The sequence below is a fragment of the Tupaia chinensis genome, unplaced genomic scaffold (assembly GCF_000334495.1).
Source record: "Tupaia chinensis unplaced genomic scaffold, TupChi_1.0 Scaffold000341_1, whole genome shotgun sequence".
Lineage (NCBI taxonomy): Eukaryota > Metazoa > Chordata > Mammalia > Scandentia > Tupaiidae > Tupaia > Tupaia belangeri.
This window is the reverse complement of record NW_006159835.1, coordinates 1,381,473-1,406,468: the sequence shown is the minus strand read 5'-3', so window position 1 is coordinate 1,406,468 and position 24,996 is coordinate 1,381,473. Positions and strand designations below refer to the sequence as shown.

Here is a 24,996-nt window from a genome sequence, read left to right as displayed (position 1 = left end):
TGTCTACGCCCCAATAACAAAAAATAAAGTTATATGCTAACTGCCAAACTAACTTATTTTAAACAATTAATACTTTCTTCCCTCTCTAAATACACAGGAAAAGAATTATGGGGGGAGTGTAAAAGAAGTGTAACAGAATTATTGTATTTGCCTCTCTCTCTCTCTTCCCCCCACCCCTTTTAAGATTTTTGCCATAGCGCATGTGTGCTTGCCGGAGAGAGACAGAGAGGGAAAGTAAGAAATCAACCCCAGGGCAATAGCCACACCACAATTGCTTCTCCTCCATTCTATGCTTGGGAATTTTTTAAAGAGATTTTTGTCACAGAACACATGTGCTCGCTACAGAGAGAGAGAGAAAGAGAGAGAGAGAAAAAGAGAGACCGACTGAGACAACGAGCGAGAAGTGAGAAATCACCTCCCCCAGGGGGATGACCATGGCACTGACCATGCCACAATTCCTTCTCCTCCATTCTCCTAGGATCTTGGACACGAACCCACACACTGCATGATTTACAAGTCACGGGGCTGGGACTTAAACTGCAGTCGGCCATGTGGGAATCCAGCAACATGACCAACGATTCTGCCATCTGCTGGCCCCCTCCTCTTGGAATTTTGAGCATGCACGTCCATGTGTCCAGCCTGATTTTTCAAGATGCTAGGTCTGGGGCTTGAGCCATGTGTGAATCCAACAATTTGACCACCACCTGCTGGCAACTCCTGTTGCAAAATATATTTGTTTCCAATCTGTATACATGTTTCTCAAATTTTCAGAAACTGAATAATTTGACACTCACTTACTAAAGGATTACCATGTAAGTGTCAGATTCCTCACTTCAAATATTATCATTTTAGGTCTAATTTATATCACTTTCTTTACAAATAAAGCAATAAGAAGCAGTAATATCATAATTTTACTATTTTTTAAGTTGATAGTTTATTATCTCTGCTTGATTTTAATCTTGACTTTATTATTTAATAATCTCCCTTACAAATGCATTTCACAACTTACTTCTCAATGGTTTTAAATACTCCTCAAAATGAATTTAAATATTAATTTAATTTTTAAAAAATCATAATTTTTTCTGACAGAAAGTCAATCTTATTTGACTGACTGGTTTCAAATTAGATTATATGGTAATACTTTGTACAAAGTTGAAAATTCAGCAAGCAAGTAAGCCACCTCAAGGTTTTGACAAAATATATTTATAGCATATGATAAACTGAAAATATTTTTCATTAAAAATGTTGCTTTAGGATGTACATCTGGTCCCACAGTATAGTGGTTAAGGGAACCGATCCCACATAGCTAATGCAGTTTGAGTCCAGTCCCAGTGGCTTGAAAAACACCAGGCATGTGTGCATTCGTGTCTCAAACCCAAAAGGATAAGCTTCATTTTTTGTTTTATTATGAAGACAATAAAATCTTGAAGTGAATGTCCACCTCATTTGATTACAGTTGGTCTTTCTGTGAGGGAATAAAGTAATCAATGAAATTACTCTTGTGGAGAAATTTGATTCATGGTAAAAATAATATTTCATTTTTTTCTAGCATTTTCAGAGCAGATTAAAGAAACTCTAAATGGAAGGAAAATTGTATACTTTTTAAAGGATTATTTATTTCTTCTAGTAGAGAGCAAAGGGAATCCCCAATGACTTCATAACAAGATCTATCCCCAGCTCTGGCATGTGCCCCTGGCATGTTCAAAGATTTCTGGACATGGAGTTGGGACCTCCTCATATGGGTTCAGCATCACAGAGCACTGTGTTATTGCTGCACGATTGTCTAGCCCTAGGAACTGCATAATTTTAGGCAAATTTTAGTAAAGTTATGCATGACTAGTGGGTAATAAATCATTTTTCAAGTCAACTGTTTTTCAATTATTTGTTTTTAGCCAAACTGAAGGATGTTATAAATGAGTAACCAGTTGATTATTATTATTTTATTTTATTGTGGGCTCTGGCTCCCTTTAACCACTAGGCCACGGGGCTGGACTCAGTTGATAGATTATTAAAACCAATTTTTGATGATAGGTTATCAGGTGATTGTGGTTTACGAGTGGTATGGAAGATATTCAAAAACATTTTCATTGATATAAATGGGGTTTCTTATTTTTTAAGAATTATTTTATTTAACTTTATTTATTTTAATTTGATCAGAGAGGGACAGAAAGGGAGAAAAAGAGAAAGCAAGCCATCAGGTCTTGGACTCAAACCAAGGTTGACCATGTGGGAGTCCAGTGCCTTTAACCACCCATGCCACCTGCCAGCCCCTGATATGAATGGGGTTTCTAAGCACTTAAATATACAACTCTGAAAACAGAATCTAGTCGCACTCTAACCGTATGTAAAATTCAACTACAGATATAGAAAATGAGGGAGGAGGAGGAGGGCTCATATGTTAAGAGATACGTTTTTAAGCCCAGCATCAGGTGCACAAGAGAGTGGGCCCCACTGCATAATGACTGAGGCTAAATGGGACACTGAGCGTACCCTGGTTCCAGCTGACAGCGAAGCTAGGGCAGGAAGAAGACCCTTACAAAAATATCTCTCTCCCCCCATACTTTTTTCTCTCACTCATAAAAAGTTAAGTTCCATCAATATGTTATTAATTGTTAATATTTATTTAAATTTATAATATATTTGTTTAGCTCGATTATGTACTACTAATAATTATAATGATAGAAAGTGTACTGGGGCCAGCCTATGGTGTAGCAGTTAAGGCAGCTAGATCCTACATGGCCAAATGCATAGTTCAAGTCCCAATCACAGCAGCCTACAAAATATACCAGGTACAAGTGTGTACATTCCCAAAATCCCACAAGGAAGGAGAAATGGAAGAAAAAGGATCATGGCAGTGTGACAATTCCCCATTGGAGGGTGCTTTCTCACTTTCTCTCTCTGTAACTCTCCAGTGGAGCATAAGTGCCCTCCTTTTTAAAAAGAGATAAAAGAAAGTTTATTATACTTACAGCCACAAATGACAGATGAGTAAAAACAAACAAAAAAAATCTGCTTCAAATTATAGTCATATTTTTGTGATTAAAAAAAGTATGACAGTATGATCATCAAAAGATGTTTAAGCATTAAAAAATCATTAAACTAAGACAAAATTATGTCAGAGAATAAAATTAGAAATCTGAGATTAAGGACATATAGAAATCCAACTTTTGACTTCAAGGAAGAGTTGTTTCCCTATTTTTGAAACGAATGGTGGTAAGTATCAAAATAGTAGAATATTGGGAACCAGCAGTTAGCGTAATGGCTATGTCACTGGACTCCCACGTAGTCGACCGCGGTTCGCGTCCCGGACCCAGTGGCTTAAAACTCACGCCGGGCGCGTGTGCGTGCATGCCCAAGATCCCGAGAGGAGAATGGAGGAGAAGGGATTGCGGCGTGACCATCCCCTCTGGGGGGTAATTTCTCGCTTTCTGTCTCTATGTCTCTCTCTGTCTGTCTGGCAGGCGCATGCGCCCTATAGCGAAAACCTCTCAAAAAAAAAAAAAAAAAAAAAAGAAAAAAAAAAAAAAAAAAAAAAGAGTACTGGACTCCCACATGGCCAGATGAGGTTCGTCTGGCCAGTCCCAGACCTGGTGGTTTGCTTTCTCACTTTCCCTCTCTCTCTCCCTCTCTCTCTTGTTCTGTCCTTCTCTGGTCAAATTAAAATAAATAAATAAAGTTATTCTTTAAAAAAAATGAAAAAGTCAATATATCAATAATATGTTGGCAATTGCAACCTTTACAACTTTACAGCTGACCCTTGAACAACACAGGTTTGAAATGCATGGATCCTGGGCTAGCAGGTGCCGTGGTGGTTAAGGCACTGGACTCCCACATAACGGACTACAGTTCGAGTCCCAGACCTGGTGTCTTTGCTTTCTCACTTTCCCTCTGTCTCTCTGTGTCTCTCTCTGGTGAGCATACATGCCCCTGTAGCAAATTTAAAAATAAAATTAAATAAATAATTCTTTTAAGAAAAGAAATACATGGATCCACAGACTTTTTTCCAACAAATATATTAGAAAAAAATTTGGAGATCTGTAATAATTTGAAAAAACTTCACAGATGAGATAAATGTAAATATAAGATACAGTATTAAATCATAACTTCATAAAGCTATACTATATTACTGTAATATTTTCATAGCCAGCTCCTGATGCTAATGCAGTATACTCAAGTACTACCAGTGTCCACGTAAACACCCTGTGATACAGTCAACTGTATAAACATGCATAAACATGACCTATTTTGGACATTAATTTAAAACTGTACCATGGGAAATAATGCTATTTGAAAAAATGAGTAAAATCATGCTAAGATTTATAAACATGTATAGAACACCTTGGACAAGGCCCAAACTTCTGAAATTCATTTCTTTCTTTTTTTTTTGGAGAGATTTTTTGCTATAGGGTGTGTACACTTGCCGGAGAGACAGAGAGAGACAGGGAAAAAGAAAGTGAGAAATCACCCACTGAGGAGGGATATGCCCATGCCACAATCCTTCTCCTCCATTATCCTCTTGGGACTTAGGGCATGTACTCACACCAGCTGAGTTTTTTAAACTGCCAGGTCTGAGACTCGAAATGTGGCTAAATACATGGGAGTCCAATGACATAATCATTATGCCATCTGTTGGTTCCCTGAAATTCAGTTTCTTAAACTATAAAATGAGAATAATATTCTACCATAAAATTAAATTTCATATATACAAACATATTAAAATTATAATTACATATGTTACATTTTATTATATACTATAAAAAGTACATTATATAATACTATTATTTATAGTATATAATACATAACATTATACATAATACCATAGTTAGTTGACCCTTGAACAACACAAGGGTTAGGCATGTCAACACTTCCCAACCATGTGCAGTCAAAAATCCACATGCAATTTTTTTTTTTTTTCAAGTTTTTGCAATAGGGCACAAACACTTGCTGGCGAGAGAGAAAAAAACTGAGAAATCACCCCTGTTCTCAGGGAAGATTACCACACTGTAATCCTCTTTCCTCTATTTTCCTTTCAGGATTTTGGGCACACATGCACAGGTACCTGGTATGGTTTTGAAACTGCCAGGTCAGGGATTCAAACCAGAGTTGGCCATGTGGAATCCACCCTCTTAACCTCTATGCTACCTGCTGGCCCTTTTCGTTTTTAAAATTTGTTACAGGGCACACGCACTTGCCAAAGAGACAGAAAGTGAGGAAAGGAAACTGAGAAAGCACTTCCTACCGTGGATGGTCATATCACAATTCCTGCTCCTGTTTCTCCTTCCCTCCCTGAATTTGGGCAGGCACATACACACCCAGGCACACACACACCCGAGTGTATGTGCCCAGTATATTTTCCGAGTTCCAGAATTGTCAGCCATGTGGGATTTAGCCACCTTGACCACTGTCATCAACTGGGCCCCACATGTAGTTTTTGATTCCCCAAAATCTTAACCACATTAACACATATTTTGTAGGTTAGAAGTATTGTATACTGTATTCTTGCAATAAACTATACTAGAGAAAATAACATGTTATGAAGAAAAGCTTAAGAAAGAGAAAATCCATTTATTGTCTTGTACTGTTATTTGCCAATATATTTTTTGGAAAAAAATAAAATAAAAAAGTCTACAAATAAGTGGACCTGCACAGTTCAAACCCCTATTATTCAAAGGACAACTGTATATACTTTGTACACTGTAAAATAATGTAAGTTTTTAAAGTACATCATAACAACCTCCATGAAGGAAAAACTAACTTTATAAAGGCCCCGCAATAACACCTCACTTAACTTTGAGTCTTTTTCATGTGAACTGGACTGATCAAGGAAGTTAACATCAGTTTTAAGTCATGAAAACATGATTCACTTCCAGAAACTATAATATGCAAATAAACTAAGTTGTTCATGTGCCACAATTTTAAAAATTAAACTTTAGCCAAATATGAGAGGGCATTCTAGAACTAGAACTGAATTTGGACACTGAGACATTAAGATGTTCAATAAAAAATAAGAAAGTGCATGGAGCATCACCCTTACATAGTCTCTTACTTTTAGAGGACAGTGGGTTTGTAAATTACAACCTTCAGAATGAGCATTTTGTGACATAAATTGTAAGTCTTGCAAGGTCATGGAATTAGTAAAAGTAATATATGCCATATTTCTGAGTCTACTACACTCCATCTGCAGTTTTCAACAGTTCCATTTGGACAGAGACAACCATATTCTCAAAGCTAAACATACATACTAGATAACACATCATATTGGAACAACAGGTAATTTTACTAAGTATTAATACTATATATTTTACATGTAATATTAATTTTGTTCATAATTCTACCCATTGGTTAAGCCAGATCACTCAACTAAGTGATTTGGTAAACAAGTTTATAATAAGCTATTTATAATAAAATTGATTATAGAAGAAGCCGCGGGCCTTCAGAACAAGGTTCCACATGGCTACTGTGAACTAGATTTTTAAGGGAATGAAGACTTTCTACTAATAATTCAGCCTCCAACAAACGAGCTAGCGGCTGAAGAAGCCGCGGGCCTTCAGAACAATCTGCCACATGGCTACTGTGAACTAGATTTTTAAGGGAATGAAGACTTTCTACTAATAATCCAGCCTCCAACAAACGAGCTAGCGGGTTGAAATATTCCCCACTATCTACTGAATCTGCTGCACCAGCAAGCACAATAGAACAGCAAAGAGTTTCTGGATCACCTCTGCCTGCTTGCTCCTGAACATTAAGGCTGAACCTCAAGAATTTGAAAGAAACACAACATTCATCAGATGACAAGAAATCACCGCCGGATCACGAGAAACATGGGAAAACAAGAAAATACCTCTCCTCCTAGGGAAAAGAGTAACTCTTCATCCACAAGCAGTTCGGTGAAAATCATGGAAATGTCTGATAAGGAATTCAGATCATTCATAATGTCTAAGCTAACAGAGATGGAAGAGAAGAGAGATAATGAACTACTAAAGAGAAAGGAGAAAGAGATTGACGAGTTCCAAGAGATGAGGAAATTCCTGCAAGATCTAAAAGTGGAATTACACACTTTACAAAAGACTCAAACCGAACTGCTAGAGATGAAGTCTATAATACAAGAAGTCAAAATCTCCCTGGAAAGCATTAAAAGCAGACTAGATCATTCAGAAAATAGAATCTCAGATGTAGAGGAGAAAATGGCTGGCCTAGAAAAATCCACCATGAAGGCTGAGAAAATGGCACAAAAATTTGAGAATAATATGCGAGAAGTACTGGATACCATCAAACGTCCAAATATCCGGATAATTGGCATTCCAGAAGGTGAGGAAACCCATAAGGGCATTGATAATCTATTCCAGGAAATCCTGCAAGAAAACTTTCCAAACCTAGAGAGGCATTCAAAGATCCAGTCCCAGGAAATACAACGGACCCCAAATAGAATCAACCCTAGAAGATCTTCTCCAAGACACATTATAGCCAGGTTGACCAAAACTGCAGACAAAGACAAGATACTAAGATTAGCAAGAGAAAAACATCAAGTTACCTACAAAGGACATCCCATCAGGCTAACAGCAGATCTCTCATCAGAAACAATAAAAGCGAGGAGAGAATGGGAAAATATATTCCAAGTGTTAAGAGAGAAGCAGTTTCAGCCAAGAATACTGTATCCGGCAAGATTATCTTTCAGGTGGGAAGAAAAGACAAGAACATTCTCAGATAAACAAAACCTGAAAGAATTTACCAGCACCAGACCAGACCTCCAAGAAGTTCTCAAGGATGTGCTGTATCAGGAAAACTAAACGCAGATACATGGAAATAAGAGTCCAAAAACTGAGAAAGTAGCTAACTTAATCATAGGGACAAGTCTGGAGTTGAATACTATATCCCAGAATTTAATCAGGAAAATTGAACCAGAACAGAAGATAAAAGTATATGAGACTGATAGGTTCATGCACCTACCATTTGAACAGAATCCTAACCTGTTTCCGGGCTTTAAGCAAAGTTCCTTGGCGGTTCTTTGATTTAAGTTAAAACTGGTTTTCTTAGTAGTAACGAGGGAACTCACCTTTGAAAGTAGTCAGGTTATGTAGGAAATTGTGTGATCAATGCAATGTGGGTGGGAAGGGAATGGAGGACAATTTTGGACACTAGAGGTGGTGTGAGAGGAGGGTGGGAAGGGACAGAGGGTCAGAAAGAGGGGTGGAATTAATTCTAGCAACTAGAAGTGGAAATTTATTTTTTTTGTAATGTGCATGACTGAGTCACTATGCAGCGTGTACTGGATGGGAGATCGCATTTTGTGTGCTGTGATGATGCCTAGGGAAGGAATGCAAATTGACTTACAAAAAAAAGTTTCAGGAAAACAAAATGTATCTATTAAATGACTGCAGTAGGATATGTAGCCCCAGTTAGGTGCTAATTTATAGGATGTGTAAAGTTAGACTTGTGCTCATGGAAATGTGTGTGTCACATATGTTTGCTAGGAGGGTATTTGGATTGATGAGGGTCTTTGGTGATTCAATAAAATGTTGGGGGGAAAATGGTATAGAAATAGATAACAGAGACAGTGTGGGAGGAGAACAGGAGGTGGCAGAGGGTAAGAGAGAGGGAACCAAGAATGGGGGGAAAAAGCAAAACATACAGAAAACAAGAAATCGAAGATCATTTGCTAATAATAACATGTTTGTTGATGTGCTTGATTGAGACAATATACAGTGTACTCTGGATGGAAAATCTCATTTTGTATGCTGTAATGATGTACAGTAAATGAATGCAAATAAATTGGAAAAAAAAATTGATTATTAATTTTTCAATAAGTATCAAATAGTATCTGCTGAAATTTCTGATATGTTCAGTATTTCACAATTTTCAATCCTTTTCCCAATACGATTTGCTTGTATAAAATTATGTTCAACTAAATCTGTTCAAGAGATTAGGTTCATTAAGTCAAGTTTAGTCTTCCAGCTTCCACAATGGTAATGTTAAAAGACATTTTTGGGGGGTAGATGGTGACACAGAGGTAAAATACAACTCTGCAAGGCTGAAACACATGGAGAAGTTCCAGGTTTATGTCTAGAAATCTGAGTAAACTAAGCATGCATAGGCATACAATCTGGGGCTGGCTGAAGAATGCATCGCAGTGCCAGACTCTTATTGGGGTTGCTTTTTTTGTGTCTCTGTCTTTTGTACATTGAAGAAAAAAAAAAAAAACTTTCAAAATAGACATTTTTTGCTTTACCAGTTGGGAGAAACATACCATTTTGTGTTATATCAGGTATATAAAGATGTATAGAATAGTCCCTGAACTCAGAAAATTACTACTTTAACAACTAATACAGAAGGTCAGCAGGCAGTGTGGTGGGTGAGGTGCTGGGCTCCCACATGGTCAACTACAGTTCAAGTCCCCTGGTGGCTTGCTTTCTCACTTACCCTCTCTCTGTCTCTCTCTTGTGAGCACCATGCCTTACAGCAAAACTTAAAATAATAATAATAATAATGAATAAATAATTTTTAAAATAACTAATACAGAAAAGTTGGAAGCATTGTATAGTAAGTACCACTTAAATTCTATAATTAACATTTTAATACTTAATCTTACTATATCTATTTTATGCATATCTTAATCTTCTATAGATGTAACTATTTGTCCTTTACACACTCATCGATCCATATTTTTTAGTGAATGTCAAAGAAAGTTATAGGCATAAGTATGTTTCAGTATTAAACACTTCAGTATGAATATCATTACATTTAATAAATTCTAGTTTTTCATGTGAAATTTACATAACCTAATTTGTGAAATGCCTTAGTTTAAAAGGAAAAAAAAATCACGAACTTGAAGCATATATGTATGAGGTGCCTTCAAAAAACTCATGGAAAATGCATATCATGAAAAAAACTACACATGGATTCTAAAATTCTTCACACCAAAATAAACTAGTACCTTAATTCCATTTTTCCATTTATTCTGTTAAGTGTCCTCATGTTAACTCATTGCCAATCCAAATCCTACCTGCAACATTGCAAACGTGGGTCCACCTTCTACCTTAGCTGTCTCACAAAAACATTAATTTGTCCTCAGACAGTACTTCCTTTGTAAAATCCTATCAGCTGAGAATTATTAACTCTTTTTTTAAGAATTCTTTTATTAAACCTTATTTTATTTATTTATTTATTTATTTTAATTTGACCAGAGAAAGACAGAGTGAGAGAGAGAGAAAGTGAGAAAGCAAGCCACCGGGTCAGGAACTCGAACCACAGTTGGCCATGTGGGAGTCCAATGCTCTTAGCCACCACGCCACCTGCCGGCCTCAGAATTATTAACTCTTTGATTATTATTAGCCAGGTAATACTATGATGTCAATATCAGTTTATAGGGGCCGGCAGGTGGCATAGCAGTTAAGGTGCTGGACTCCAACATGGCCTAATATAGTTTGAATCCTGGACCTGGTGGTTTGCTTTCTCACTTTCCCTCTCTCTGGTCAAATTTTAAAATAATAATAATAAATAAAATTAAATAAAAAAATTATTGGGACTAGCAAATTGTGTGCTGGTTAAGACACTGGACACTCCCACATGGTCAACTACGTTGGAGTCCCGAGCCTGTTGGTTGGATTTCTCACTTCCTCTCTCTGTCTCTGGTTAAATTAAAATAATTAAAAAAAGAATGAATATAAAAATAAATAAACAAATAAATATTTGTTTTTAAATTTTCCTAAAAAGAAAATACTGGTTTACATACCTGCATCCTTTACTACACTGGGGGCTCCAAAAAGGCAGCAACTGTGTCATAGTCAATTCTGAATACCCAGCTCCTACTGAATGCCACATAATCCCTTTTGCATATTGCCCTGGCCAATTTATTAAACTGGTTTCCATCTAACTAGTCTCAGATCTTTACTACCTCACAGTTTGAAATCCCATAATCGCATCCAAACCAACATCTTCGAATTGGGGGCAGAACATGTTCCCTATAACAAAGAGTATTATACTTTCATAAACAGTTGTCCTGTAGAAAACACTGTAAAATAGCAGAAATCTTTGTTAGAAAATCAAGTGAAATAGGAATTTATAGGAACCCAGAATTCAGAACTAAACATATGTATTTGGGAGTTTTTGATGTGTAGGACTTGAAGGGATGCAATTCAAGAATTAGGTCACTCAGGAAATGAGTATACACACAAAAAAGAATATTGGCACTCCAATGTCAGGATATTGGACCCCAGAAAAGAACTTGGAAGGACTGAGAAGGGGCAATGAGTGATGCAAGAAGAAAACCAGGAAAATACTGGATGTTGTCAAGAGCCAAATTAACGAAATGATTCAAGGAGCAAATCATCCAGGTATGATAAATGCTACTGATAGGTCAAATAGAAAAGGAGTTATATTTCTTTCCCATAACAAATTTCCTAAAATTAGAGAAAAAAAACACCGGAAGATACTACTTGCATTCATTTACCAATGACAGGGGGAAAAAAAAGCAGTTGAACCAATGTTATCTAATACAGATATTTTACCCATTTTCATTCTGAGTATGCTATTCCAGTACATAACCGCTTCTTTTTACTATCTACAAGTAATAAGCTTTCAGAGTACAGCTATTCTCTTGAGCAGCATTACTTTTAAACGAAAACCTCTTCGGTTGCTTTGCCAGCTGAAAATGCCTGAACTAGTGTCTCTCACTCTTTCTTTAGAAATGCAGGTTTGTCATAACTTTAAGAGTCAGGATGATTTAAGTCGTTTTCAGTTTCCGTAAGAGAATGGACAGAAGTGTCGGCATTCAGGGAGGGCTGAGAATGGACTGTGAGCTCTTGAAAGGGAAGACGTCACATCCACAAAGTAGGCACCCAATAAATATTTCTACCACCGGGAGGAGGCACGAACTTCAAGGCACCACGCCCCTCATACTGAGCGCAGAGAAGGGACTGGAGAGCTTGCGGGTACCCGCCTGGTACATCGACGCCCCGGTGTTTGAGGGACGGCGAAGAACCTCTTTCCAGACACTAACGTTAAAATCCCTTTGCCCTCAGGCCAAGGCTCACCTGCGTCCAGAGCGGGAAAGATGCGTGGACCCTGGTCGCCGCGGAGGGAGTCCTCGCAAACCCCTCGCCTGGTCACCGTGACACACTATTCGGGCGGAGGCTTCCCAGCGCAAGGGTAGCGGCACCCCAGAGTGCGCGGGCGCCGTGGGGTGTCCTGGGCTCGGAGCCCCGGCCACCACAGTTCCCCCAGGTGCTCCCAGGCGGCCGGGTGTGCGCGCGCTTCCGCCTCGTCGCTTAGCAACCTGCGAAGCCGTCCTGTCTTCCCCACACATCAATTCTCCCCGCCCTCCAGAGTGCGAAGAGGTTTTTTTAAAAGATTTTGTTTCCGGGTCGATCCAGCCTTACGCAGCGGAAGGTCTCTTTGCCTCCCACGCTCGTCCTCGGGTAAAATAAAACCTCAGCTGCGCGCGTGTTGTGGGGGATGTCGCTCAGGAGTCCGCCTCCCCTCCCTCAAGGTTCTCACGCCTTCCCGCCCACCAATTGCTGGGCGCCAAGAGGCAAGTCCGTCCCTCGAATCCCAAACCATCCGCGGGGAGTCGCCCACCAATCACAGAGGCTCGCCCTGTGGGAGGACTACTTTGTAATAGGCGACGAGCGAAAGGAGAATGGCGTGAGAAGACGCTGCTCCCGGGAAGTGTAGTCCAGCACGTGGAGAAAAGTATTTTGGAGAGTGCGCCAGATCAGAACAGCGTGGACTACAGTTCCCAGAGGGCGCCGCGGCCGGGACCCGAGCTTTTTTTTTTTTTTTTTGCTAGCACCGTTCACCTACCCGAGTCTGTTCCGTGGTAGAGGTGACCTGGTTCTCTGGTACTCCTTTTGCAGGTGGTGAAATTGGCCGTGCGGTTACCAATCATGGTGAGTATAGGACCCCGGCTGTGCACACCTATGGCCGTCGCGCCCTATTGTGGATTCCTTGAGCTCGAAAGAGTTTTGGCAGGCGGCTGTGCCAGGGGCTGTCCTTCGCGCAGTTTAAAAAGCACCATGTATTTGTCGCAATAACCCAGTAATTAGGAAGGGGTTGATTTCTACCCGGGGGGTCCGTTAGAAAGACTCTGGAGAAATTGCTGCCCTTGAGCCGGCGCGATTTTAATCCTGCTGCATGAAGTGAGGCCCAAATAGGAGGTTGCGGATTTTCTCCGAAGGACGGTGTGGGGTTTTATAAAACGGTACGGTTTGCTCTCGCGGGAGAGGGTTGGGTTCTAATCTCATTTTCTCCTCTTGATCCCATAGTGTTTTTAAGGGCTTTTGTCACAAAGCCGTTGAAAGCAAAAGGCCCTCTACTGTAAAAGTAGTGCTTACTAAGTGATCAGATTACGATCTACATTTTCAGGAGACGCGTTTCCGCCATATCTAATTTCACAAAATGTTACTTAAAACCTCTTCATTCATCTCCTTTTCTTATGCCAGCAAATTTTGAAGTGACGGCATCTCTAGCGAAATAACTAGTGCATATATTTTTTACTGATCTGTATGTATTGACTTCTAGAAACACTACTTTTTAAATGTAACACAGTGTAACTGTCTTGTCACAGGACATCTTGTCTCTGCTGAAAGGGAGAGGGGGGAGAGGGAGGGAGGAACTCTGACGTTGGAATAACCTGCGCACTGTTTGAAGGTGACATTTGCCATCAGACAAGAGAAATTGATTCAATACTTGTATTTATAATTGGAACTGTTTTTCCTTTTTTATCTCAAAATGCTAAAATGGGTCGTGAGTGGAAATGTTTGAAGGAAATGGAAATTTCCCAGAACCTGAAAAGACATGTTTTTAGACAAGGGCATTAATCTCCCTAATTTTGTAAGAGGGCCGGTGGGGACCATATTAAGCCTAGGTTTTCTATTTCTTTTGTTAGGTAACATAGCTGGTCGTTTAAATTGTGGTTTCAGCCCTAATTAATCTTAGCAGGAAAGCAGAAATACTTGTCAAAGAACCTTGGGCTTTTTTGTCATTTTAGAACTGGATGAGACCTTTTAAAGATCATCTTGACAACACCCCCACACACACATACTTTAAATCTTAAAAATGAGTTTATTTACACCCAGAGAGAAGATGATTTGTTCAAGGTCACCCAACTGTTTGCCCCAAAAGTCTTTCACTCTGTTTTACCTTACCATGCCATACCTTTATCAAGTCTTTTCGAAGTTTTATTTTTTAGTACCTAAAGTTCTGGGTGAAGATACACACTCAAACTGCAAATATAAACTTAACTATGTTACCAGCATGTAGATTGCTTATGACTTCTTTACTTGCAGTTTAGGATACTGAAATTCTAAAACTGGAAGAGAATTTGCAGATTATTTCATCTCATCTTAAATGTAGCCTGGTGACATCAAATGATTTTTCCAAGGTCACAAAGAGATTCCAGGCCCTCAATTCTTGCTGTTGTTTTTGCTCACCCTCAAGAGGTCCCCTGGGTTCAGCACTTAAGACAGCCCTTGAAGAAGAATCATTCTGTCACTTTGCTGGCGTTTACAGCGAACTTGCAGGTGATTCAGTCCTCGCTCCTGAAGAGAGCATATAAGCAATCATGACTTAGAAAAAAAGCATGTTTTAAGCCAATTCAGTACAGTTTTATAAAGGGGGAATTATTTGCTTGTTTCATATGAGAGAAGAATAAACTGTTACAAAGGAATATGAATGATATTGCTTGTTTTTTTGTGTTCCAGAAATACGTCAGTTAAAAGTATATGTATATATGAGAAAGTAAAAAAATGAATATGTGCATATTTTTGTGGACTATCATAAAGGAGCACCTAAATTCAAGCTTTTGAGTTGAGACTTCAGCATATACGCAAAATATATAGAGCCTGCATCTGCAGGAAGGTCATTACTGCCCTACCAAGAGCAAAGACATTCCTTCCTGGATCTTGGCTGACTGCCCAGAAATCTGAGCAAAGAATAGTAACCCGCGCTCTCACTGTAACATTGTGAAAAGTCAGCAGGACTCTTCCACCCTCCTGCTTTTCTATTGCAATGTTGCACAAGAGCAGAAAGAACCAGATATGCTCTTTCTATCCCTATTTCATCATCAAACATTCAAGTACTGACGAGGCTTCATACTACTCTTAACAAGATGGAATTATCTACCTGAGAAAATAATTTACCCAAAGACACAGGGAAGAATCTGCTGAGGTTGAACTAGGCCGATAGTTGGCCACAACTCCTTCACTGAGGACTGATACCATGAATACATTTTTACTAAACTAAAATTAGCTCCTACAGTCCACTGAATTTTTCTGTTCTAACCATGAACCCTTCTCTCTGGGAAGTTAAACTTTACAGATAATGAAATTCACTTCCCCTTCATTTTTTATCCAGCTTTCTTTATATTGAAGTAGTATTCATTTACCTTTTTTCTTACCCTTATCTTCATTAATTCAACAAATATTTCTGGAACACTATATATAAGAGTACAGATTTGAGACAAAGGCAGACTGCTTTCAAGGGGTCTTCAAGCTGGCCCTGTAGCAAGAGGAAGCCAGATCCCATATGGATAACTTAGGTTTGAGTCCCAGCCATGGAGAATTAGAGGAAAAGAGATTGCAGCATGACTAGGCCCAATTAGAAAGTTTTCTGTCTGTCTGTCTCTCTTTCTCACTGTCTGGCATAAAAAGGATGGTCTGTGTGTGTGCGTGTGTGTGTGTGTGTGTGTGTGAGTCACAGTCTTGTAAAGCGTAGGACATAAAAATAGCAATCACAGGCTGTAAGAGTCCCTAGAAGAAAAAGTCTGCGTTGACAACTATAATTATAATACTTGCTACCTGCTATCTTAATGCTTTGTAAGTTACCTCAATCCTTAAAAACTACCCACTTAGGGGCCAGAAGGTGGCATAGTGGTTAAGGTGCCACCTTCTGGCCAACCTTGGTTCGAGTTCCGGACCTGGTAGCTTGAAACTCACTCCAGGCACGTGTGCATGCATGTCAAAAATCCCAGGAGGAGAAGGGTTTGCTGCATAGCCATTCCCCCTGTGGGGGTCCTTTCTCACTTTATCTCTCTCTGGGGAGTGCACGTACCCTATGGCAAAAGCTTAAAAACAAACAAACAAAAAAACAAAAAAACAAACTGCCCTATTTATTAAGCACCCACTATTATTATTTGCATTTTAGTATGGGGGCACAAGACAGTGATTAAGTAACTTGCTCAGTAACATTCAGCTAATGAGTTGTGCCACCAGGACTTAAACCCAGGAGGTCCAGCACCAAAGGTGATCTTGATTACTTCTCTCTGCCTGTCCAGCCCACATTTTAGAGAACTGGTTTATCCACTTTTACCTTCATGTGGTTTACTAATGAATTCCCTGGCCTAAAATAGTACTGAGTACATACATGCTAGAGCTTCAACAGTGTATCATTTAAGAAATGAGTTAAATGAGATAACAGATCAGCAGTAGTTAGTTGGTAAGACTTTATCATTAGCACTAGTGACACTAATAATTGTGCTAACTATAACTAGACCTATTTTGTGGTCACTAAGTTTTCAACCTTATCAACATAAACATATCTGTAATATTTAAACTTATGTTAGTATTTTAAGCACATTAAGTATGCTTCCAAAGACATTTCTGTCTTTTTGGTAACAGTATTTGCAAGACTCAGATACTCTTCCAGCAAATAATACAGTTCATGCCATGTGCCAGGTTTCATTCTAGGCCTTTGGTATACAGCAGTAAATGAAATAGACAAAGGAGCTTTCATTCTAAAGGGGGAGAGAGGAATAAATTCTTCCTCTAGTCCTTTCCACATCTACTCTACTTGAATTCAGGGGAAGGGAAAGAAATGACAGAATGGAAAAACACATAGGCTAGTGAAGTATTTTTTTATATAAATAGAAATGATTCCTAATAATGACAAATCAGAAGATAAATATATAGGTTTTTATATAATAGAAAATAACCATATACAATAAGTTTTAGTGCTATTTATAATTTAAAGTTTATTATAGAATATAAATATGTATTTTATTAAATGGCTTACTTGGGGGACCAGCAGGTGGGGTGGTGGTTAAGGAACTGGACACTCCCCACATGGCTGACCACAGTTGAATTACTACCTGGCAGCTTCTTTTCTCACTTTCCTTTTCTCTCTCTCTCTCTGTCTCTCTCTGGTCAAATTAAAATAAATGAATAAATAAATAAAATTAAATAAATACATTTTTTTTTAGTTGGCTTACTTGAAATGTCTAGGAGTCATTAACACCAGGGGCGAAAGTTGGTAAAGATGTTAAAGACACCCAGAAGGTCAGGGAGAAGCTTTCTCAATATTCTTCTCACTTTTTGTCCTACTCTCATCCTGGTTACATCTCTAAGGAAGAAATGTATATGGTCTACTATGACCAGATTCATTTCCCTGCAACAGTTGACACTTCTTTTCCTGAGATTTGTTTTTCTTTGACGACTATGGGAACCAAATTGCTGAGTGCTGCCAACCTTCAGAGACAGTTTAAAGTCATCTCTCCTCCTATCCCAGAGGCATGAATTAGAAGGAAGAGGGAATTCTAAATATAAAAAGTCAGACACTTCCCTCTCTACTCAGTTCAGTGGACCACGAGTCTCATGTGGGTGGGGTCAGTAGGTAAATTTAAGGGTCGGTAGGTGGCATGATGGTTAGGGCACTAGACTCCCACATGGCTGACTTCAGACTGAGTCCCAGACTTGGTGGTTTGCTTTCTTATTCGACCTCCCTCTATCTCTCTGTGGTCAAGTTGAAAAATATAATAATAATAATAAATAAAATAAAGTAAATTTTTAAATTACGTTCACCATTGTCAGGAACAGAAACAGTTGCCCTGATTGACTTACCCAGAAATTTTTGTTTGACCTTTTATTTATTTATTTATTTATTTTAGTTTTTGCCATAAGGCATGCATACTTGTTAGAGACAGTGAGAGGGAAAATGAGGACTCACCCCTCAGGGGAAATGGCCACACTGCAATTCCTTCTCCTCTGTTCTCCTCTCGGGATTTTTGTCAGGCATGCGCAGGCACACTGCATGATTTTCAAGACACTGGATCCAGAACTTGAACCACGGTCAGCTGTGTGGGAGTCTTAACACATTAACCACCATCCCATCTGTGGTCCCTCATCTGTTTTAAATAGAAATATGTCTATATTTAAAATTCTCTGAGCTTAGTTTAACCTTTTTTTAATGACTGAGGGTCATCACTTTGAATGTCAGTTATTATTTTCATCCTTAATGTCTTATCTTCTTCAGGGCCTATTGGGATCTGTAAGGCTACCAATAAGCTGTTGTAATACTCTTTGTATTTCTTCCCTTCTTCCCTTTTGAGAATAGTTTTCTTTTGGAATCAAGTTAACTGTCACTACACATTGCTGTTATTTATTATAATTTAATAAATTTTGTTATAATCCAGATATTATCATTTTCTCTTTTTTTCCTCCTTAAATGAAAAGTACTTTTTTCCCCTCTGGTCAAGTTGAAACATTTTTAATTGTTGACTTTAAATGTTCCGACTCAATGTAAATAGAAAATTTTAACCCATTTTCCCAGTGTAAAGGATTCTGTTGTGCATTGGGAGTGGGTACTTGTATTTGTGAGGCTCTAGTGGAGACCAGGGTTTGTTTTGCCATATAACATGCACATCACCACTGTTAGATCTATTTTAGTGGTAAAATCCCCCAAAGGTAGATAAGATTATGTAAGTTAAACCAGGATAACACTTCCAGCTCCAGTTCCCTATGCAATGAGAATCCAAAATACCACACAGATATGAGAATCCAAAATACCACACAGATAAGAGCCAAAGCACACATGCTCCATAAGTTGTTCAGTTGATTTGTGTATGCTATACTTACTGGAACAAAGCAGTAAATTAGCTTTCTACTCAGCCAGATGTAGAGACTATAAAGTTGCAAATTCACTTTTAAAGTCTGTGGTTGTCTTATTGTAGATACAAGTCCTAAGTGTCCAGAGTAAAATAATACTTTTTAATACAATGTCAATGGGTCTTTTTCATTACAGTCTGAACCAATCAGAGTCCTTGTGACTGGAGCAGCTGGTCAGATTGCTTATTCACTGCTGTACAGCATTGGAAATGGATCTGTCTTCGGTAAAGACCAGGTAGGAGCAAGAATCTGTAAGTCTTAAGTCATTAGAGCAAGAATATTGTTAACAAATCCCAATATTTATTAATAGTTGCAGACAAATTATGAAACACTGAAGGTGTGAATAATCCCCAAAAATGTAATAGGCACATTGCTGTTGATGGAAGCTAGAAAACTACTTATATTTTCCCCTCTAAGCATTGAAAACATTTTGCATATCAGAACTCAGTATCCCATATACTGTATTTGGTTGACTTGATGCAACCTGCAGGTGTCAGTCAATTGAAGATAACACTGGTGGTCTTAACTATTGTGGAAAAAAAGTAATGTGGAAAAGAAAGTTGCTAAATCAGCACTTCCTTATTCATATTCTTTAGAACCAACATAGACAGAAAGTCTGTTTCCCCACTGGAAACAGGCACCCTCTAGTTCATCAGGTCTGATTAATATACACTAAAATCCTTTCCTAAATGATTTATTTATTCAGGGTTTATTTATTCAGTCTGTTGACCCAAGATACTTGGTACTTCCTTCATTCCAGTTACTGTTTTTTAGCTTCCCAAGAACTAAAATCAAATGTATAGCTATTGTGCCTACTCTATAGCCTAGCCCTTAAGGAAGCTGGATCCCACATGGCCAACCTACAGCTTATATCCCAACCCCACCAGCTTGAAAAATATGCTAAGTGCCAATGTATAAGTACCCAAAAATTCCAACCATCTGAAGAAATGGAGAAGAGATGCAGTGTGACCACACCCCACTGGAGTTCTCTCTCTCTCTCCCCCTACTAGAGTCTCTTCGCAAACATTGCTTTTAAGTTTTCTTTTTTGCTATAGGGTAAGTACACATACCAGCAAAAGACAGACAGAGAAAGAGAGGGAAAGTGAGAAATCACCCCCTGACGGGATGGCCATGCTGCAGTCCCTTCTCCATTCTCCTCTTAGGATTTGGGGTACACACACACAGATGCCCAGTGTGTTTTTCAAGTCACTAGGTCCAGGTCTGAGACTTGAACCACACAGTCTGCCATATGGGATCCAGCCCTCTTAACTACCACACCACCTGGCTAGCCCTATAGCATTCCTTTTAACAAAAGTGGCATGTTATTAGAGCTTGACCTCCTAAAATAATAATTATGACTAATGGGAGTTATATACATATACCTATCAAAAAAACAACTCAAAAGGACATTTTTTGTGACTAAATTATTTAAATGACACTAACATTTTACTGTGTTTACTATTTGATAGCCCATAATTCTGGTGCTGTTGGATATCACCCCAATGATGGGTGTCCTGGATGGTGTCCTCATGGAAAAATCAAATGTATAGCTATTGTGCCTACTCTATAGCCTAGCCCTTAAGGAAGCTGGATCCCACATGGCCAACCTACAGCTTATATCCCAACCCCACCAGCTTGAAAAATATGCTAAGTGCCAATGTATAAGTACCCAAAAATTCCAACCATCTGAAGAAATGGAGAAGAGATGCAGTGTGACCACACCCCACTGGAGTTCTCTCTCTCTCTCCCCCTACTAGAGTCTCTTCGCAAACATTGCTTTTAAGTTTTCTTTTTTGCTATAGGGTAAGTACACATACCAGCAAAAGACAGACAGAGAAAGAGAGGGAAAGTGAGAAATCACCCCCTGACGGGATGGCCATGCTGCAGTCCCTTCTCCATTCTCCTCTTAGGATTTGGGGTACACACACACAGATGCCCAGTGTGTTTTTCAAGTCACTAGGTCCAGGTCTGAGACTTGAACCACACAGTCTGCCATATGGGATCCAGCCCTCTTAACTACCACACCACCTGGCTAGCCCTATAGCATTCCTTTTAACAAAAGTGGCATGTTATTAGAGCTTGACCTCCTAAAATAATAATTATGACTAATGGGAGTTATATACATATACCTATCAAAAAAACAACTCAAAAGGACATTTTTTGTGACTAAATTATTTAAATGACACTAACATTTTACTGTGTTTACTATTTGATAGCCCATAATTCTGGTGCTGTTGGATATCACCCCAATGATGGGTGTCCTGGATGGTGTCCTCATGGAACTGCAAGACTGTGCCCTTCCCCTCTTGAAAGGTGAGTTGGAGGGCAGAGGAGATAGGATTTTATATTATTTTATCTTTCAAAAAGTAGATATATTTTTGTTAAAGGCTCTCAATTAGAAATTATTTTATGACAAGTATTTTATTTTTGTTTTTTTGAGCTACAACTGCTTATTAAAGTCTATAGCAAAAAGGGCCATGCTGTGACACAACTGGACCCATAAGTCCTGGGTTCACATCCCAGGACCTCCTAGAGCACGGTGGGCATGCATGCACATGCACAGGCCTGCTGTGACTGGGGGTGAATCATAATGGGAGGGCATCTTATTTTGAGTGTCTCTGCCTATCTTTGTCCCTCTGTCTCACATGGAAAAAATAAATAAACTAACTTAAAAAAAAAAAAAAAAAGATCGGGGCTAGCAGTTGGCACAGTGGCTATGTCACTGGCCTCTCACGTAGTCGACCACGGTTCGAGTCCCGGACCTGGTGGCTCAAACTCACACTGGGCGCGTGTGCGTACGTGCCTAAGATCCTGAGAAGAGAATGGAGGAAAAGGAATTGCAATGTGGCCATCCCCCCTGGGGGAAGATTTCTCACTTTCTGTCTCTCTGTCTCTCTCTGTCTTTCTGGCAAGCACACGCACCCTACAGCAAAAACCTCTCAAAAAAAAAAAAAAAGATGTTTACCAAGAATAAATAAGGAGTGAATGAGAAACAACCAGTGTCAGATAAAGGACTATACTTTTTTTCCCCAACATGTCGATATATAACTTATTATACTAATTAAGTATATTGTGTTGTTATTTCAAGTATAAAGATGGTAATAGTAGCATCATAATGGAAAATGGTTTTGCTTCTTCAGGATATCCTCCATAGCTCTATGCTGCCCTAGAAGTTGGTTAGTCTTATTTTGGGGTTGTTGTACCTTGACTGACATAAGTTCACTGGCCTAAAAGTTGTTTTAAGTTTCTTTCTTTTGTATGTAAAAGAGAAGTGCCCCCAACAGGGTCTTCATGCCCCAATCTCACCTCAGCCAGCCAGGATCATGAGCACATGTGTGCATCTTGACATGCACGGAAGACCTTGAGACGTGAACCTGGGACCTGTTCCTTTGGCCTCAGCATTTTGTAGCATTACATTCTTACTGCATAGCCACAGCAGGCCAGTGATGGCCTTTTATATAGTCAACCAAGGAGATCAGCTTTATGGTTGTTAAATTATTGTCCTTTCTTAGGCCCCTAAAATGTTTTATCAGTATGATATGTAAAAGTTTGTTATAAATAAAAGAATTAGTGAATATGTTCAGTTATGAGGAGAAAAACTTCAAACCTTGATTTTTTTTTTTTGAGAATGATTTTTTCATTTATTTTAATTTGACCAGAGAGAGAGAGAGAGGAAGGAAAGTGGGAAAACATGCCACTAGATCCAGGGCTCGAACCGCGGTCGGCCATGTGGGAGTGTCCAGCATCTTAACCACCATGCCACCTGCTGTTCCCTAGACCTTAGTGTTTAATAACTGTGTTTATTTATCTCTATGTCTACAGATGTCATTGCGACAGATAAAGAAGACGTTGCCTTCAAAGACCTGGATGTGGCCATTCTTGTGGGCTCCATGCCAAGAAGAGAAGGCATGGAGAGGAAAGATTTACTGAAAGCAAATGTGAAAATCTTCAAAAGCCAGGGAGCAGCATTGGACAAATATGCCAAGAAGTCAGTTAAGGTGACCAGCATTGAATTTCATGATGTTTTACATTATTAGCATTTAAAACTTCTGCTTTCAGCATTGAAGTGAAAACAGAATTGTTTGCCCTTTTTTCCAGTTCTAGACACTGGTCAGTAAATCAAAGTTTTGTTTGATAAGCTTTCCCTTTCTAAGTTATTGGAGTTTTTATTTTCTGAGGTTTTGTTTACTTGCTTTTTGACCAGAGAAAGAGAAATATTTTTGACAAGCTCTTACCATGTCACTATCCTCCAATCCCAGTCACCCAGTTAGCTAGAAATACAGATGCATCCAGCCTGTCTAGGTTGGGCCAGGAGCCAAACTCTGGTCTCGTTTTAGAAATTTATATGCAGAGTACTCAAAAATGTTTTGCCTACTACTGTGACATGGGACTCTGATATTCATTTTTTTTTTTAAATAAATCATCTATTTATTTGTATGGTCCAACCTGAACCATAGTCAACCATGTGGGGATTCAGTGCCTTAACCATCATGCCACCTGCTGGCCCCTTGATATTACTTCTTAAACCTAAAAAAGAAGGCAGATAACTTTCTGGTGTCCTTAACATACTTGTTCCTTGAAGAATCAGTTGGCATGACTTCTTTTTGTCTAAGCTATTTATTTTAGTTCCTAAATTTGTCTTGCTGTTAATATAAGTCACCTTTTACCAATGAACTGTCAGTTAACCAGAACTTAATTGTCTCAGAGGCTGGCAGGTGGTGTGGTAGTTAAAGGCGCTGGATTTCCACATGACTGACCATGATTCAAGTCCCAGACCTGGCAGCTTGCCTTCTCATTTTCTCTCTCTGTCTCCCTCTCTCTCTCCTTCTGTCCCTCTCTGGTCAAATTGAAATAAACAATGAATAAATAATTAAAGTTAAATAAAATAATTATTTATAAAAAAAAAAAAGAACTTAATTGTAACAGCAAAAAAGGCTTGTAGGCTAGAGGTTTAACTGATTTAAATACATCTCCTTTTCCTGACTTAATAAAAAAGGTAAAGAATATTCTATGAGATTTATTTTTTCTTTTTTTGGAGAGGTTTTTGCTACAGGGCACGTGCGCTTGCTAGACAGAGAGAGAGACAGAAAGCGAGAAATCGCCCCCCAGGGGGGATGGCCACACCACAATCCCTCCTCCATTCTCCTCTCAGGATCTTGGGCACACATGCCCGGCGTGAGTCTAAGCCACCGGGTGCGGGATGCGAACCACGGTCAACTACATGGGAGTCCAGCGACATAGCCATTACGCTAACTGCTGGTCCCTCTATGATATTTTTAAAGTTGCCAACTGTAATCTACTTGTGATACAACATAGATATCTGCATTTTTGTATTCTGTGAACTTGGTTACAAATAGTTAACTTCTATTTTCTGTAATTATTAACAGAAAGAGAAGTGGGTTGAGTAAATACTCAAAAGTTTCTTAATAAAACATGACAGGGTTGTTCAGATTACTAAAATCCAGGTTGCTTAGAGTTGGAATACAGCTTGCATGGTAAATCTACCTCACAAAGTACCCTTGTTTCAGGAGAACAGTCACTAATAGTGGAATACTCCGGTTATTTTTTGTGGCGGATAAGTGTACTGTCTCTGTTTTGGCACAGAAATGAAATTAAAAGACATAGATTTCTCGCTTTCTGTCTCTATGTCTCTCTCTGTCTGGCGAGCGCACACGCCCTATAGCAAAAATCTCTCCAAAAAAAAAAAAGACATGTACTTAAAATCTTAACACTGCCACTTTTATTTTGAAAGTGATCTAAATAAAAGTGGCTCTATTAAGAAAATATTTTCAGTAGTCAGGCTGAACCCTAACAAAGCAAAAGGAAAATGTTTATATATGTTCAGTTCATATAAGATTGATACAAGGCTACCTGCTACACATTTTACAATCAAATCCTAAGATAGTTCAGTTAAAAAGTGTACAGTCTATAATCTTCTGTATCTCCCATCCATCCTAGGTTATCGTTGTGGGAAACCCAGCCAATACCAACTGCCTGACTGCCTCCAAGTCGGCCCCATCCATCCCGAAGGAGAACTTCAGTTGCTTGACTCGTCTGGATCACAACCGAGCTAAAGCTCAAGTAAGAAAAATGCCTCTTAAATCTTTTGAATGCCCCAGCAGGA

The 24,996-nt window shown here is 38.9% G+C and overlaps 2 protein-coding genes across 2 annotated transcripts in view; one reads left to right on the top strand and one right to left on the bottom strand.

The window, feature by feature from the left end:
• Window positions 1-12,630, bottom strand: part of WDPCP (WD repeat containing planar cell polarity effector) — a 264,252-nt gene extending 251,622 nt beyond the window's left edge. The window contains exon 1 of the mRNA XM_027773331.1: window positions 12,030-12,630. The gene's annotated coding sequence lies outside the window, so the exon portion shown is untranslated. The remainder of the gene's footprint in view (window positions 1-12,029) is intronic.
• Window positions 12,631-12,749: 119 nt separating this feature from the next.
• Window positions 12,750-24,996, top strand: part of MDH1 (malate dehydrogenase 1) — a 25,022-nt gene continuing 12,775 nt past the window's right edge. Inside the window, 5 exon segments of the mRNA XM_006152205.3 lie at window positions 12,750-12,884; window positions 19,009-19,107; window positions 21,089-21,185; window positions 22,695-22,870; window positions 24,831-24,953. Coding sequence (XP_006152267.2) covers window positions 12,882-12,884; window positions 19,009-19,107; window positions 21,089-21,185; window positions 22,695-22,870; window positions 24,831-24,953 — 498 coding nt within the window. The 5' untranslated portion in view covers window positions 12,750-12,881.